Raw genomic sequence first — 14717 nt, forward strand, 5'->3', positions numbered from 1 at the left:
CGAGCCCCCCACGCCCCGGGAGGGTTCGCATCGGTACCAGGCTCAAAGGGGAAGAGGAAGGAAATCCCAAAACGAAAGGCGAGGCTGCGGGGGTCCCCGCTTCAGAGAAAAGCCGACCCAGGCTCTAGTTGAATATAAGTTTTTATCTTGATGCAACATCGTTAAAACCGTCACAAATCGAAACAACAGGTCGTTAAAAACGCTTCGCACGATCAGTACCTAAAATGCACCAGGCTCCAAAGCTCGCTTTGTCCACAAAACCCTTGTGTTTTTTTTTTTCCCCCCAAGATTATTATTTTTTTGTGTGTGTGTTTTTTTAAATAAGCAACTTGTTTAAAAAAAAAAAAAAAGTCCCGCTCCTCCGCGCAGGATCGACCCCGCTTTCGCTTCAAGCACAATTGCACGAATTCTCTTTTTCCCCCCCCCCCGCCCTCCTTTTTGCGCAAGAAGTAATGTGCATTTTCTTTCCTTCCTTCGACACCGAGGTTAAAATAATATTTCGTTTCCCGAGGGTTAATAAATAAATCTGGTGCATAGTGAGATAGCAGCCAACCGTTTGCAGTCCATATATTACTATATTGCCTTTCAGGTCACCCTAGAATTGTTACCTCTCCCCCCCACTATTTTTTTTTTTTAAATTTTTTTTTTTTTATGAGCATAGATAATTTTAAATCTCTATAAAACAACAGTATTATTTAACCCAATTGATTCCTGTATATAGTGCATTCGGCTTCTTCCCAACATCATTAAATTAACTCGGATATTATTTGCATGCTATTACATACAAACTTTAAGACTCATGTTTTTTTTTTTAAAGGATTTTTGTTGCATTTTTTTTTTCCCCGTAAATCACCAAGCAAAATATAGGCTCAGAAGAAAAAAAAAAAAAAGGCAGAAAACTAACTAATTTCTACATATGTACAGGGGTGAATAAGTTAAGGGGGGGGGGGGGGGGCTCAGGTTCGCCGGCCGGGAGGGCGGCGCGGGGTGCGGGCAGGGCGCAGCGCTGCCGGGGCCCCCCCCCCCGGGCAGATCCGTGGGGACACCCCGAAAATGATGATAATTTTGGGGAGGTCGTTGGGGGGGGGTGGGGGGGGGGTTGTGTTAAGCACGCAGGGCTGAAAGGGTGGGGGGGGGTGGGGGAAAGAAGCCACCGGGCTGGCGCTGGCGCTGCCGGGGGGCGCGCCCTACACGTCCCGCATGCAGGCTGCTCCAGGTCCGCCGCCCCCCCACCCCCCAGCAAAGGCGGCGGGGGGGGGGGGGGCTCCATTTCCAGCGCCCCCTCCCCGTATTTCCGAAAGAAAACTAGGCTTTCGGTTCAAGCCGAGCTGGGGGATGGGGGGATGCTCCCCAAAACACCCCCAAGCCACCCCCCTCCCCCCCCCCCCCTCCCCAAAGGGGCCGGGCTCACATGAAGAAGTCGGCGGCGGCTTTGGGGGCGGCTGCCGGGGAGGGCTCCCGGGGGAAGCCCCGGGCCGCCAGCTTCTCGTACTTCTCTTTGTACAGATCCCGCTCCTTGGCCAAGCGGGCCACCTCCTGCTTGAGCTGCTCCACCTGCCCCTGGAGCTGGCACTTCTCGTTCTCCAGGATGTGCCGCTGCTGGACCCGCTTGTAGCGGCAGGACTGAGCGTAGCCGCGGTTCTTCAAGGTCCTCCTCTTCTGCTTGAGGCGGATCACCTCCTCCTTGCTGAAGCCCCGCAGCTGCCGGTTGAGCTCCCGCACCGACATGCTCACCAGCTGGTCGTCGGAGAAGCGCTCCTCCAGGCGCAGGTGGTGGTGGTGGTGGTGATGGTGGTGGTGGTGGGACGAGCCCGGGGGCAGCTCCTCGCCGCCGAAAGGGGGGGGTCGGAACGCCTCGTAGCCCTGCGGCGGGTGGTGGTGGTGCTGGTGGTGGTGCGGGGCGCCGATCAGCGCCTCCACCGCGTCCTCCGGCGTCAGGTTGAGGGCCTCGGGGTTCAGGTGGTGCTGGTAGCCCGACATCCAGTAGAGCTCCTCCAGCTGCGGCTTGGAGCCCAGGGAGGCCGCTGGGGGCCCGGCCGCGGGTTGGCCCCCGGGGCTAGGGGCGCAGAAGCTGGGCGACGAAGGCACGGAGGAGCAAGGGGTGCTGAGCGGCGTGGAGGACAGCGAGCCGGCGGGCAGGCGGTGGCACAGCCTCTCGGCCTCCGCCGGCTCCTTCTTCACCTCGAACTTCATCAGGTCGAAGTCGTTGACGTACTCGATGGCGAGGGGGCTGGTGGGCAGCTCGCCGCTCATGGCCAGCTCCGAGGCCATCTCAAGTCCATGGAGGGAGGCCGAAGGGTGCTGTCCTCCTCCTCCTCCCCCTCCTCCTCCCCCGTGGCACCGCCGCTCGGAGCGGGGCTTGGCGGCGAGGCCGGCCTCCCTCCGACGGGGGAGGCCGACGGGAGGGGGGGGGAAAGCCTCCGGCGAGGCTGAGGGCTCCGGAGGTGGAGGATCCGCGGTGGGGACAGAGAGAAGGGAGCCCCCCGGCGAGGCTGGGCTCCGCCGGCAGCCTCCGAGACGAGGACGGGCAGGCAGCCTCCGGTCGAGGCCGGCCTCCGGGACTCGTCGGGGCTCCTCCGCCGGTTTCAGCCGGGCTCCGGCAGCCTCCGCCGGGGCTCTTCGTCCTCCGCCGGCTGCCTCCGAGGTCGCCGCTCCGGGAACCTCCGCCGAGGCTGGGCTGCTGCTGCCTTCAGCCGGCCTCCGGGAGCCGCTTCCGACGGCTCTCCGCTCCTCCTCCTCCTCCGCCGCTGGAGCCTCGCCTCCGGGGGGGATCCCCTGTTAACGGGAGCCCCGGCGGTGCGGGACCGGCCGCTCTCCAGCCCGGCTCCAGCCGCTGCCTCCGGCCGGAGCCCAATGGCGAGGAGCTGGCAGGGCCCTGCCCGCCCCTTCCTGCAGCCCCTGGCACCTGCCCCGGCCCCACCCCCGGGCTGCTGCGAGCCTTCCTCTGCCCCCTCCTCCTCCTCCTCCTTCCCCCCTCCCCGCCCCGGGGCGCGCTCCCGGGGCCGCCCCCCCGGTGCTCGGCGCTGCCACTGCCGGGCGCGGAATGGAGCCGCCGGCTTATATACGGGGAGAACGGCCCGGGAACGCCCCCCGGGGCGTGGCCTGAGCTCCCTCCGCCAATCAGCAAGGCGCCCTCGCGGGTTCATTAGCATATCCCCATGGCAACGCCCCCGGGTCGGCTGTCAATCACGGCGGGGAGAGGGCTCGGCGGTGCCCCCGGGGGAGGAGGCGGGGGGGAGAACTGGGGACCCCCCCCCCCGGGGACCCTCCTGAGGACCCCCCTCCCCCCGGGACCCCCCCCGGTCCTACCACGGGGCCGCAGCTCCGTGAGAACAGCGATAATCAGATTTCTGCAGAAATAAACCGCTCCCTCTTCCAAAAGGGACCGAAAAGCCCCAAAATTGGGTTTATTCACCCCCAAATCACGCGTCCGCCTCCGGGACACCTCCCCCTGCACGGCCACCACCCTCCCGCCCCACCCCATCCCATCCCGGTGGGTACCAGGCCCCAAAGCAGGGCGCAGCCCCTTCCCCACCCCACTTCTCCCAGCACCGCGAGCATCCAGCACCCTTCCCATGGCACCCTCGCAATCCCTTTTCTTGATTTTTTCGCCTTTTTTTTTCAGCCGTTCCTGCCAACTCTTGGTGCCCGGGGACCGCCGGCAGCTGCTGGAGGCGACCCCGGCGCCTGCGTGCCCCCCCCATTTTTTGGGGCCGCATCGTGGGTGGGAATTTAGCACGAGGCAGCTCGAGGCCATCGAGCTGGGGGGGGGGGGGGGGGGGGGGAATGGTAAAATCCAGGTGAAACGCACCAAAACGCAGCTCCGAGGCGGGACGTCGCCTTTGGGTAGGGCGACGCGGGGAAGGGACAGCGTGGATTATGGGATCCCCCCCCCTTGGGGTGCTGCGGAGCCGGGATGCCGGGGTGGCGGGGTGCCGGGGTGGCGGGGTGCCGGGGTGCCGGGGTGCCGGGGTGGCGGGGTGGCGGGGTGCCGGGGTGCCGAGCACCCTGCGGGACGTGGTCCTGGTCTGGATGCGGCCCCCGAGGCTCCGAGCCCTGCCACCTCGTGGCTGCCGAGGCTGCAGCACGGAGGGACGAGGCCGGGCGGGGAAGCGGGGGCGAGGTTGGGGAGCAGCGGGGCGAAGGACGGGGGCTGGAGGCTTTGGGGTCAGGGTGGGGACAGGCGCTGGGGGGCGAGGGATGGGGGGGGGGGTCTCCGCGGCTCCCCACAACCAGGGGGCCGGGGGAAGCTGAGGCGCGGGGCCGCCAGCGCCCAACCACCCCAGCCTGACCCCAAGGCTCCGTCCCGTGGGGTCCCCTCCACCCTCACGCACCCAGCACCCTGCTACCTGCTCGGTCCCTTCGGGACGGGGCCCTTCCCGGTGACAATTGGCCCGGTTAGAATCAGGGACTGTTTTGGGCTGCATTCACACAAAAAAAGGGTTTTTCTTTTTTTATCTTCTTTTTTTATCTTCTTTTTTTCTTTTTTTTTCTTTTTTTTCTTTTTTTTTTCTTTTTTCTTTTTTTTTTCTTTACTTTTTCTTCTTTACTTTTTTTTTCTTTATTTTATTTTTTTTTTTCCAGGGAAAGGGAGAGGGAAGAAGGCTAAAAACCCTTTATCCCACCCCAACGAGGATAATATCGGGGCCATTTTTATTTCACCAGCTCCATCCGGAGGGGCTGGGTGCTTTTCGTCCCCTTCCCCATCCTCCTTCTATCAAAAGAAAACAGAGCCGGGGGGGTGGAGGTTTTGTCCCCCCCCCAGGGGGGGCACGGTTACAGGCAGAGGTGAGGCTGGAGAAGGAAAATCTGGGGGAAAACCCGAATCAAACCAAGCCAGGGAGTACAAAAATATGTATAATATATATATAGTTAATACATAAAATATATGTAAGTATATAAATATATATATATATGTATTTGTGAGTTGATTTTAACCACGTTTTCTCAATTTCCCGGCAAAAAAAAAAAAGAAATTAAAACGCCACTCCTCCAGCTTGGAAAATGCGGGGAAAGAAACCACGCGCGTCCCCCCCTACCTTCCGCTCCTAAAAAGGGGAAAAACGCCCCCCCCCCCCCCCAAAAAAAAAAAATTATAAGCATATTTTACAACACAGCTGTGACCCCAAAGGCAGTGCCCGTAGGACGCGGGGACCCCGTGGGTGCCACCTCCCCGCTGCCGTGCCACCATCGCCCCGGGGCACCCTTGGGACACCTTCGGGGCACCCAGGATTTTGGGCTCCCTTCCCGCAGAGGCCACCCGGCCCCGATCCGCGTTAGCAGCAGCCGCCCACAGTGGCCGAGAGCCATGAAGGGATTAGGGCCGGGCCTGGCTCCAAGAGGGGCCGTCTCTTGCCCCCCCCCAACCCCCCTCTCGGGGGTATTTTTAGCGGGGTGGCCGGGTACAGTGGCGCGGCCGGGGCCCCGTGGCATGTCCCTGTCCCCGTCCCTCCCCGCCACGCCGAGCACCTCGGTCATCTAAGTTTACCCGGGGGCGGTCGAGTGACATAACCAGGTTGGAGGCCGCGGGATGGCGGCGGGGTGGCGTCACCCCGTGCTTTTAGAGCGGGCAGCTCGGGCGATCCTTTAACCCTTGGAGCGGGGCTGGGCGCCTCGGTTCCGTACGGGTGCTGCCTCAGTTTCCCCGTCCAGGTGTGAAACCGGGGCGGGGGGGGGGGGGGGGGGATGGTGGTGGCCCCGGGTGGCCGTCGTGGGGACAACGAGGTGGCCGTCCCCATCGGGGCAAGGGAGGGTGGCCGCCCTGCCTCACTGTAGGGCCGGTGGCACCGTCTCGGTGGTCGTCCCCTCGCACGGATCCGACCCCTAGGGAGGATTAGAAATCCTCCCCGAGTGACAATTTTTGTCCCGGGGGCGGGGGGGGGGGGGGGTTGGGGGGACACAAAACTGCCCAGAGCCGTGCCCCCTCGGGACGGGACAGGAGGGCTGGGGACGGCCACCCCGATGACGGGCAGCAAAGCGATGCTCCCCCGGCACCTGCTTCCCCGGCAGGGGACCAAGAGCTGTGCCAGCAGCCCTGGCCCACAATGAAGGGACTTCCAGGAAATGTTTACGGTGTGCCCTGCAGAAACACTGCCCCGTGCGTGTCTGTGTGTCCCTCCCCGGGGTCCCCTCCGCTGCCAAGGCGCTGCTGTCCCCTGGGACTTGTCCCCGCTGGGGGCTCGCGCAGCGCCTGCCCACCGCGGCGGCACCCCTGGCTTCGCAGGGGGGACGGATAAAGCCTCCCCGTGCCCATCACCGAGCCATCGGGGCTGCTTTTGGGGGGGGGGGGGGGGGAAAGGGGGGACAAAACATCCACCAGGGCTCAGTGACCCCTCTCCAGGGGCTGCATTTATCCCTGCTGAGAAATCAATCACCCCGCAGCAGCGCTTTAACGACAGCCGGCAATAAATCACGATATTCCCCGGGAAGGCGCCGGTGGGCGGCAGAGCCGGGGCTCTCGGGTGAGCGGAGCCTTTGCCTCGCTTAATTATTTCGGCGCGAGCCTTAATCCTTGTTAGCCTGCTCGGTAACGGGGCTGCAGCCTCGTGCCCCTGGGCTGGGGTCGGTACCGGAGCTGCCGAAGCTCCTTGGCCACTGTCACCCCGTGCTGGCCACCCCCGGGGACTTCGCCGTCTCCTCCAGGGTGATTTTTGGTGAATTTAGGTTTTTGACTCGACACCGGAAAGCATCACTGGGCACCGCGTGAAGAAACAGGTTTTTTTTTTTTTTTGCGGGGGAGAAAGGGGAAAAGTTACAAAACATCTTTCCCTGGCCAACCCCTCCTGGAGGTTTTCTCAGCCAATTTAAAACCCGAACGCGTCCTCTGGGGAATGAGGTGGGAGATTCGCACCCATTCCCCCCGCTGCAAGACTCCACGTCGCTGAAAGACGAGCAATGCTTTCCAGGCAGGAACTCCTTTATTTAAATATCAAAACGCACAGGTTAATAAAAGACATGTGGTAACAACGGGGGGGACGATGACATCTTTATTAAAAACAGCTCGGGGCGAGGAGAGCTCTGTACACACGCTGTGCGCTGCCCGCCGCACCGGGGGGGACACCGGGGGGACGCTGGGGACACGGCCACCCCCAGCTCGCCTCCACGTGGCATTAAACCCCCTGGTTGCCCACAAGGAGGAGCCCAGGGAGGTGACAGGCATTAATTAATAGGGCCCTTGGTGGCCTGCCATGCCCCGCGTCACCCGAGCCATGCGCCAGGCACTTGGGGCGAAACACGACCCGGGGGGGGGGGGGGGGGGGGGGTGTGCTCTGCCTGCCATAAATCCCGTGACCCCACAAGGAACCAGGCAGGCTGTGGATGGGGTGACAACAACCCCCGGTCCGTGGGGTGCACGCACCCAGCTCGCCCAGGGATGTGAATCCACCCCCCTCGGGGCCGTGGAGGGGGCGAAAACGCAGCCGCCAGCCTTGCCGGAGCCACGGCTGCAGCTGAGCCCGCTGCGGCGCCGTGGCTTCGTCACCCACCCCACGGCCAAGCACACCTGGGTGCCTGCTCCCCGGGGACACCGAGCATCCCCGCTCGGCCTCAGCGCTCACCCCTCTGCCTGCTGAAGCGGGCTCCGGGTTGCAAATGCCGAGGAGGGGCTCATGGGTGTAGCGAAAGCGGCCGAGCTCTGCCAGCAGCAGGGTGAAGGGTGCTGCGGACGTCGGGAGCGAGCAAGACGGGTTTGCAGCACAAATGTTGGCACGTGCAGGCAGAGCCAGGAAACTGTCCCCACGGGGCGCACGGCCCTGCCTTGTGCAACACCGCCGCCTCTTCCCCGAAGGGCTCCTAGATCGAGTTTGCCCCAAGGGGCTGCTATTTAGGGACAGTGGATGGGCAAATCCTGCCTCCCCGTCCTCAAAATCGCGTCCGAGAGGGGGAGCAGCATCCGCCACCCCGAAACCAAACTGAATTTGGGGTTGAAATTGAATCCACGGATGCAGAACACCCACAGCACTGGCAGCTCTGCAGGGCCAGCAGCAAGCGGCCAGGAGGAGCTGAGACTTGCACAGCTCATCACACCGATCGTGGCTGGTGCAGAGGAGCATCAAGGGCCGGGAGGAACAGAGACACAGTGGGTGAGAGCTGCTTTAGGGTGATGCAAAAAGGGCACCGAGGCTGCTGCCGTGAGATATTAGATCCATACCGCAGCAGGGACAACAGCTGAACATTTAGGATGTGCCCACGACACGCGGAGCAGCTGCAGTACCGGGGTTATTTCCTACCAGCCTGGAGGCTGCTTTGCTCCCGTCCGGATTCCCGAAGACCCCGAAGGAGCTGGTTTGGGTCTTCCAAAAGAGCAAAACCCCGCTGGGACGGGGAGAGCCGGGCGTGCTGCGGGGGAATTGGCCCGCGGCGACGGCCTGAGCTCAGCGCTGCTGCTGGCACACGCTGCCGCTAGCGCTCAGCCTGGCATGTGGCTCCGCTCCAAGCGCTCCTAAAGAGAAGGGACGGAGCAGGATGGATGCAGGTGGGCTCTCGGCATGGGAAAGCCGAGCCAGGCGGGGGCTTTACGCCCTGCTACATCCCACCACGATGACTTGCGACCACCGGGCTCGTCGTCCCAAATGGAGCCGCTGACCTGGAGGCGGGCACGCGGCCGTGGATGACCGCAGGGTGCTCGAGTCCCGCATCCATGCACGCCCGCGTGCTCGGCTCAACGTCTCCGCTCTTCAGCCTTCCCCGGGGAGCCTTAAATAAACCACCTTAAAAGAGAATTTATTGGCAAAAAAAAACAAAACAACTTCAACAAAACCACCTCCCTGAGCGACACGGACTGGGCGCTGCTCCTCCGCGCCGCTGCCAGGCTCTCTGGCGAAACCACATCCCAAAACTCAACGCAAGAAGGGGGTGCCACGTCCCGGCACGGGGTCCTGAGGTAGGCGCCAGGCGATGCTGCCTGGCTTGGCTTTTCCTGAGCTGGTCGGCTGCCGCGGGGACAACGCTCACAGCCGGGGCTTGATCTGCAGCCGTTTGCCTGGAAGGAGGGAAGAAAAAAGGGTGGCACGTGTCCCGCGGCGCCCTGGCTTCGTGCTCCACCTCCGGAGGGGGGGCAGCGGGGGCAAGTCTCACCTCTGCCGCCGCCCTCCTCCTGAGCGGCGTTTTCCGAGTCCCGCGAGGCCGCCCACGACGAGGTCCTTTTCCACTTGGTGCCACCTGGGAGAAGAAAGGGACAAATTGGGAGAATGTCATCGACCTCCCCTCCCTCAAAGGTGACTGCGCCCAGAAACCGAGACCGCAGCCGAAACTGGCTCCAGCGAGGACTTTCTGCAGGCACGGCTCCGTGCTGGGCGCTGCTCCGCCACTGCCCTCGAGGACACGAGTGTCCCCCCGCCTGGTTGTGCTCCCCCCCCCAAATGTCCCCAGCCTCTCAGTGCAGACTCGTCCCCCTTCCCCAGGGGAAGGTCTCCGTGACAGATGTCCCCTTTTGTGGTGGCTGGGATGGAGCTTGCTGCTTCCCCAAACCCCTCTGAGCATCCCCAGCCCCCCGCAAGAGGCACGGGACGAGGGTGTGCACAGGTCCCTTCCCACCACAGAACACTGAATTGGTTGCAAAATCCCCAAGTTATGGGGAAAAAAGAGGCTAAATCTTCAAACTGCAGCATAAGGCGGGCGTCACAACCTGCCCAGGCACCCAGAGCACCCGCACGCATCCGAGCCGCCGACCACCGATTCCGAGGCAGCAGAGGGAAAAACAACCCAAAACCCACCCGGGGGACCTGGGGGGGGGGGGGGCTGCAGAGCTGATGGGTTTTGCGGCCTGGCGGTGACGAGGCCGTGGCAAATCCGGCGCCTCGAGGCCAGCAGGGTTTGGGGATTCGCTCGGTCTGCGCGGATGGGAACGGCGCCCGGCGTGAGAGCGCTGCTGCTGCCATCTAGCCGAGGGCGGCCGGGCCCCGTCCCGAGGGCGCCAAGATTTGGGGGGACGAAAGCTCAGCCACCCCGAGCATCCCCGCCGGGTGCTCTGGGCGAGGACTTTTTGCTGTTTCAGAGCGGGGTGGAGGTGGAGAAGGCGAGGCTTCCTCCCTGGGGGATTTACGCCGCCGGCAAGCTCAGCTTGGGTTTTAACGGGGACTTTCCGCTCTCGGTTTCCAGCTGCTGCCCTGCTCCCAAAGGGAGTCCCCCGGTGCTGGGTCCCCCCACCGCCGTTTCCCATCCAGCCCTTGGAAAAGCAGGGGAAGAAACCTCTTTTTGGGTGCCTGCCAGATGCGAGGAACAGCTGGAAGCAAAGCAGCAACAAGGGACGGGAACGGAGGAAAGCAAACCCTGCCTCCCCGTGCCCGCTGCGCCTAAAAGGGTCCCAGATGCCCCTATAAAGCCCGAACCCCACCAAGCTCCTTTCACCCCGTGGACCACGGTGGATGGCACGAAGTTCTCCTCCCTTTCCACCACGATGCTGAGCGTCCCTTTTGGCCGAGTTGCTCCCGTTTTGCCTCCCTGCGGAGCTCACGGAGGTGGTTACGGGGTCCCACCCGCTGGCCACAACTTCCCCACGGGGAGGCAGAAGCGTGGCGGCCACGTGGGCGAGGGGAAGACCCCGAAATGAACATGGGAAGGAAAAGGGGCAGGTTTCCCAGGAAAAGGGACCTAAACGTTGGTAAGCAGCCAGGTCTACTCGGAGAAGTCCCTTTTCATTTGGGATTTCAGGAGGAGAGCAGCAAGGAGATGGAGAGAACCCAGCCCAAACCTCGCCCAGACGTTCTGGTCATAGACTGGAGAATGAGCAGCACACAACCGGCTCTGGTTTGACCCCGTTAATCTCTTTGGCCATCCAAGGCACCGTCGTTGCAGAAATCCTACAAAAGGGGTGTCCCCAGGCCATACCTAGCACCGGGAAGCCCACGAGCACCACGTCCCCTCCGCGGGGAAGCGTCAGGTCACGTCGGCGAGCTCTTCTTCCCTTCTAAACTTGGGTAAACAAACTTGCTGGGAGTCTACGGCGCCGTGGCAGTGATACATAGCTCTGGAGCTAATTTATGTAAAATAAAGAGGGCTCATTTAGCACCTTTCCACCCTTAATATAACACCCATACATCAGAGGGCTGCAGAGCAGCCACGACGGCCGCGGCTATCAGTCACCCTAATGCGGTTCGAGGAGCGGCGACGCGAGCCACCCGCACCCCGCCGAGCCTCCCGAGGCTCTCCCGATTTTCCAGGCGACCCCGGCATCCCCAAAATCGGGGCCATCAGAGCCATCACGGCACGATAATCCTGCCGGGTACGGCAGTGGAGGAGCGGGGACGCTGCCCAACCAGCCTGATAGGGGACCACCAGCGTCTCCCCATCGCTGCCCCGCGAGGATTGCAGCCCCAGTCCAAGGGGAACCCTACAAATGGCTCATTTCCCCCGGAGGAACCCGAAGAAACTTCATTAGCTCATCTCCGTGCAAGCGGCACAAGAGCCCACGCTCTGCAATTCAAAGCAAATATTATTACGGAAGGAGAAACATAGATTTCTTTGGGGGGAGGGGGAAAAAAAAAAAAGAAACAAGCATGAAGCTGGCTTCTACATCGACCGCAATTAACTCCCTGACTCCTGCACGGGGCCGAGCTCTGATTTCAAACGTATTCCTCCAAAAAACCACCCCGAGGGTGGAAAGACGAGGCGGCAGTAAGGAACCAAAACCACGGTGGGTTGTAAAAAGAGCAGCCAGGTGAATCAGGGCCGGCGTTTCTCACCTCTGACTGCGGGTAGAGGAGATGCTGCCCGTGGAAAGGGGCCGGGGGGACCTCACCACGCCGTCGGCCCCGCAAACCCAACTCCATTTTCTGCCTCTGCGCACGGCAGATCCTGCAAATGGCGCGATCAATCTCGGGGCGCATCTCGCGCGCCTTCCGCTCCCTCCCTCCCACCCCCACCCCCCGCCGCGTTTCGGGAGCGACACAATCCATCTTCCAGGAACCCAGGTATATCATTTCTAGTTAGCGAAAGCCGGGCTAAGAAGCCCCTTTTTCATTACGATGATTGAACTGCTCCCGAGGAGAGGCGCGGGGCTGGATCACGAGCCCTCCGCGCCGAGCCGAGCTGCTTTTGCTGAGCTTGTCAGCCTCGCCGGAGAATTAGGACTTCCAGCGCTCTTACTTCTGATGAAAATCAACATTTATTTTGCCTAAGCCTAAGAAGGTGTCAGGCAGACGGAGAAACTTGCCACTCTTCGCCGGGAGAAGGGAGTGAAAGGAGGAAATCTAATAGAAATATATTATCAAGTCCGAGGAGTGGACACGGCAGTAAATCACGCTTCAGGTGGCACCATTATATTTTTCAATAAAACCCGGCCTTCCCCCAGACGCATCCTCGCCGAGCGGCTCCAGCTGCACCCACCAAGTTAAACAAAATCCGCCTCAGCCAGATGCTGAGGAAAGGGGGAGAAGGGACGGGGGAATTTTAGGGGATTTAAAGGGGCGCTGCCAGCGGGGAATCCCCCGGGATGGGGGACAAAAGGAGGCGGCTTTGCTCCCTGTCCCCAAATCCCCTCCCTGCCCACTGCTGAGTGCTGAAAAATGCTTTTTTTTCCCCCCGATTTGTGAGGCTGGGAGATGGGGGATGGAGACAGCTTGGGGAAAAGGAAGGTGGCAAGAGGTGTCCTGCACCCACGGGGACCGTGCAGCCGGTGGAAGGCGCCCAAATCCCGAAGCGATGGGACGCGGGGAAGATGGAGAGCATGGAAAAAGCTCGCTAGCAGTTTCCCAAGTTCCTCCATCAAAGCCTCGCCAGAAAGCTGGCTGTTAGAGGGATGCCTTTCTCAAAGACCAGGCTAACGAGAGGACTGCAATTAGCAGAAGAGCCGCGCTTTGTCGGCCTCCCAGATACTCAGACGGGAGCAGCGGGGAGCGAAGGGGATGCTCGGGGCGCCGCGGCGCATCCCGGCACCTCCCTGCCCACGCACGGCCCAGGTGGAGAAATCCCTGCTCTTCTCCCCCAGATCCCGCGTGCATTTTTTCACCCATCCAGGATAAATATCCTTTTTCTGCTCCCCGGAGATTTGAGGGGAGCCCGGAGGTTGAAGCTGCCTTCGGAGCAGCTTTTCCTGCCGCTGAGTCAGCTCCGGAGGAACTTCGGCTGAGGGAGGCCGTTTTTTCGCAAAGCCCAAGGACAAAAGCAGGGATAGAAAGGCCGGCAGCAAGGGCTAAGCCCCAGAATTTCCAAGAAACCTTTTTTCAGATGGAAAAAGCAGCTGGCTGGGGGGCTTTGCTGGTTTCCCGGGGGGCGTCGGCAGTGCTCTCCAACTTCCTCCGCTCCTCCTCGCTTTTTTTCTTTCGCTAGAAGAAGGTGCCTGGGCAGGAGGGGGGCCCTCGCCTGCCACCTGATATCAAGTTTTTATCCTTAAAGACAACACCAGGGCTGCCTCCCAACCCATACAAGATACATGGGGAGATTTCCCGTGCCTCCACGTGCAGCAAAAGTGTGCAGGAGGGAATAAATTACTGTGCTGGAGCAGGAGCACTTCACATAGAGAGATGCTGCTGGAGATGCACCAGGAAAACCAGCAGCATTTTAGTGCAGAGAGCAGGCTGAGACCCCAAATCCTCCCTCCCCAAGGGGACCCCGGCAATGAAATGCAAAGCTTGCGAACCAGACACGAGCTACAGCAGTGCTGGAGGAGTTTTGGCAGGTCACGGGCTCCACAACGATGCGTAACCATCTGGTGGTCTGGGTACGGTCAGGTATGGTGAACGTCTGCCCTCTCCTGCCAAGCTGAAGGAGATGGGATTTCATCATCTCATCATCATCAAGGGTTCTTCCATCTCCAGCTTTCAGGTCATTAAATAATTCAGGGGGGGGATGACAGGGCTGTCAAGTGGCAGCAGCCTGAACGAGAAGGGTCTTCAGAAGTCCTAAGGAAAGTCTGAAAGCCCTGGTCTCCAGACCCTCCGTCCCACGAGGACGAGACCCTAAAAAACGGGTAGAAAATTAATACGGAAGGAGTGGATTTCAGTCCCGGAAAACGAGCGAGACTTGGCAGGTCTGAACCTCGCCTGCCAATCGATAAGGAAAGAGAATTGGAAACGTGCAGGCAGCGAGGTGCGGGCAGGGAGTGAATCAGAAAGGGTTTTTTCAAGTGTGGGATGAGAAAGGACGATTCTGATTCAGACGGAGAGCCCAATTAGAAAAAAGTCACAGCGCTCATCAGCTTTACTGGAAGTTTCAAATAAATTGGCCGATTTGCAAGAAGGGAATTAAATAAACATCAGTGAAGTTTCTTACTCTCGGACCTTCCGTCTCGGCTGTGTGTCCAGGCTGGGAGCATCCAGGACCAGGAGACGGACGCCTGAAACCAGCACCCAGATAAAACAGGACGGATGAGAACAACCCAAGGCTCCCCCGCTGCGGGGATCACCCTCAAACAGCCCCAAAACCCTCAATGGTTTTGGGTCCCCAAACCCAGCATCTGCTGGCTCGGGAAGAGGAGATGTGATTGCTAACGACCCGAGCAGAGCCGGCACGTTACCGGGAAAGCAATCAGCCCTTGCCCTGCTCGAGGGACGGCTGCAGCTCGCTACCCGCAGCTCGATCCATTTGGCATGAGAAAAGCAATTAGGTTAGAGGTTTGTTAATTCAGTTATGAAAGAGTTTTGATGCTCTCTAATTAAACTGCATGCACGACGGGGCGTGCGTCGGCCCCGGGGCTGGCGAGGGCCAGATGAGGAGCAGGGCACGCACAGCAGCATCGCACCGCCACCGGCCGGGCACACTGCTCACCGTCACAGGGAAGA

General features: G+C 60.9%; 2 protein-coding genes across 10 annotated transcripts in view; both read right to left on the reverse strand.

Annotated features, from left to right (window-relative positions):
* Positions 1–1407: 1407 nt before the first annotated feature.
* On the reverse strand, positions 1408–2305 carry MAFA (MAF bZIP transcription factor A). Its single transcript, XM_035566381.1, has one exon. It carries the CDS (start codon positions 2269–2271, stop codon positions 1408–1410), a length of 864 nt encoding a protein of 287 aa, XP_035422274.1. The 5' UTR covers positions 2272–2305.
* Positions 2306–6971: 4666 nt separating this feature from the next.
* ZC3H3 (zinc finger CCCH-type containing 3) overlaps positions 6972–14717 on the reverse strand; it is a 138599-nt gene continuing 130853 nt past the window's right edge. For all 9 annotated transcript variants that reach the window (XM_050709035.1, XM_050709038.1, XM_035566402.2 and 6 more), the window contains 2 exons: positions 9076–9159; positions 6972–8980 (listed from right to left, as the gene is read on the reverse strand). In XM_050709035.1, coding sequence (XP_050564992.1) covers positions 8949–8980; positions 9076–9159 — 116 coding nt within the window. In that variant the 3' untranslated portion in view covers positions 6972–8948. The remainder of the gene's footprint in view (positions 8981–9075; positions 9160–14717) is intronic.

This window comes from Cygnus atratus, chromosome 2 (assembly GCF_013377495.2).
Source record: "Cygnus atratus isolate AKBS03 ecotype Queensland, Australia chromosome 2, CAtr_DNAZoo_HiC_assembly, whole genome shotgun sequence".
NCBI classification, from domain to species: domain Eukaryota; kingdom Metazoa; phylum Chordata; class Aves; order Anseriformes; family Anatidae; genus Cygnus; species Cygnus atratus.

Excerpts from the sequence above, each read along its gene's own strand:
- MAFA (XM_035566381.1), bottom strand. The coding sequence starts at position 2,271 with ATGGCCTCGGAGCTGGCCATGAGCGGCGAGCTGCCCACCAGCCCCCTC.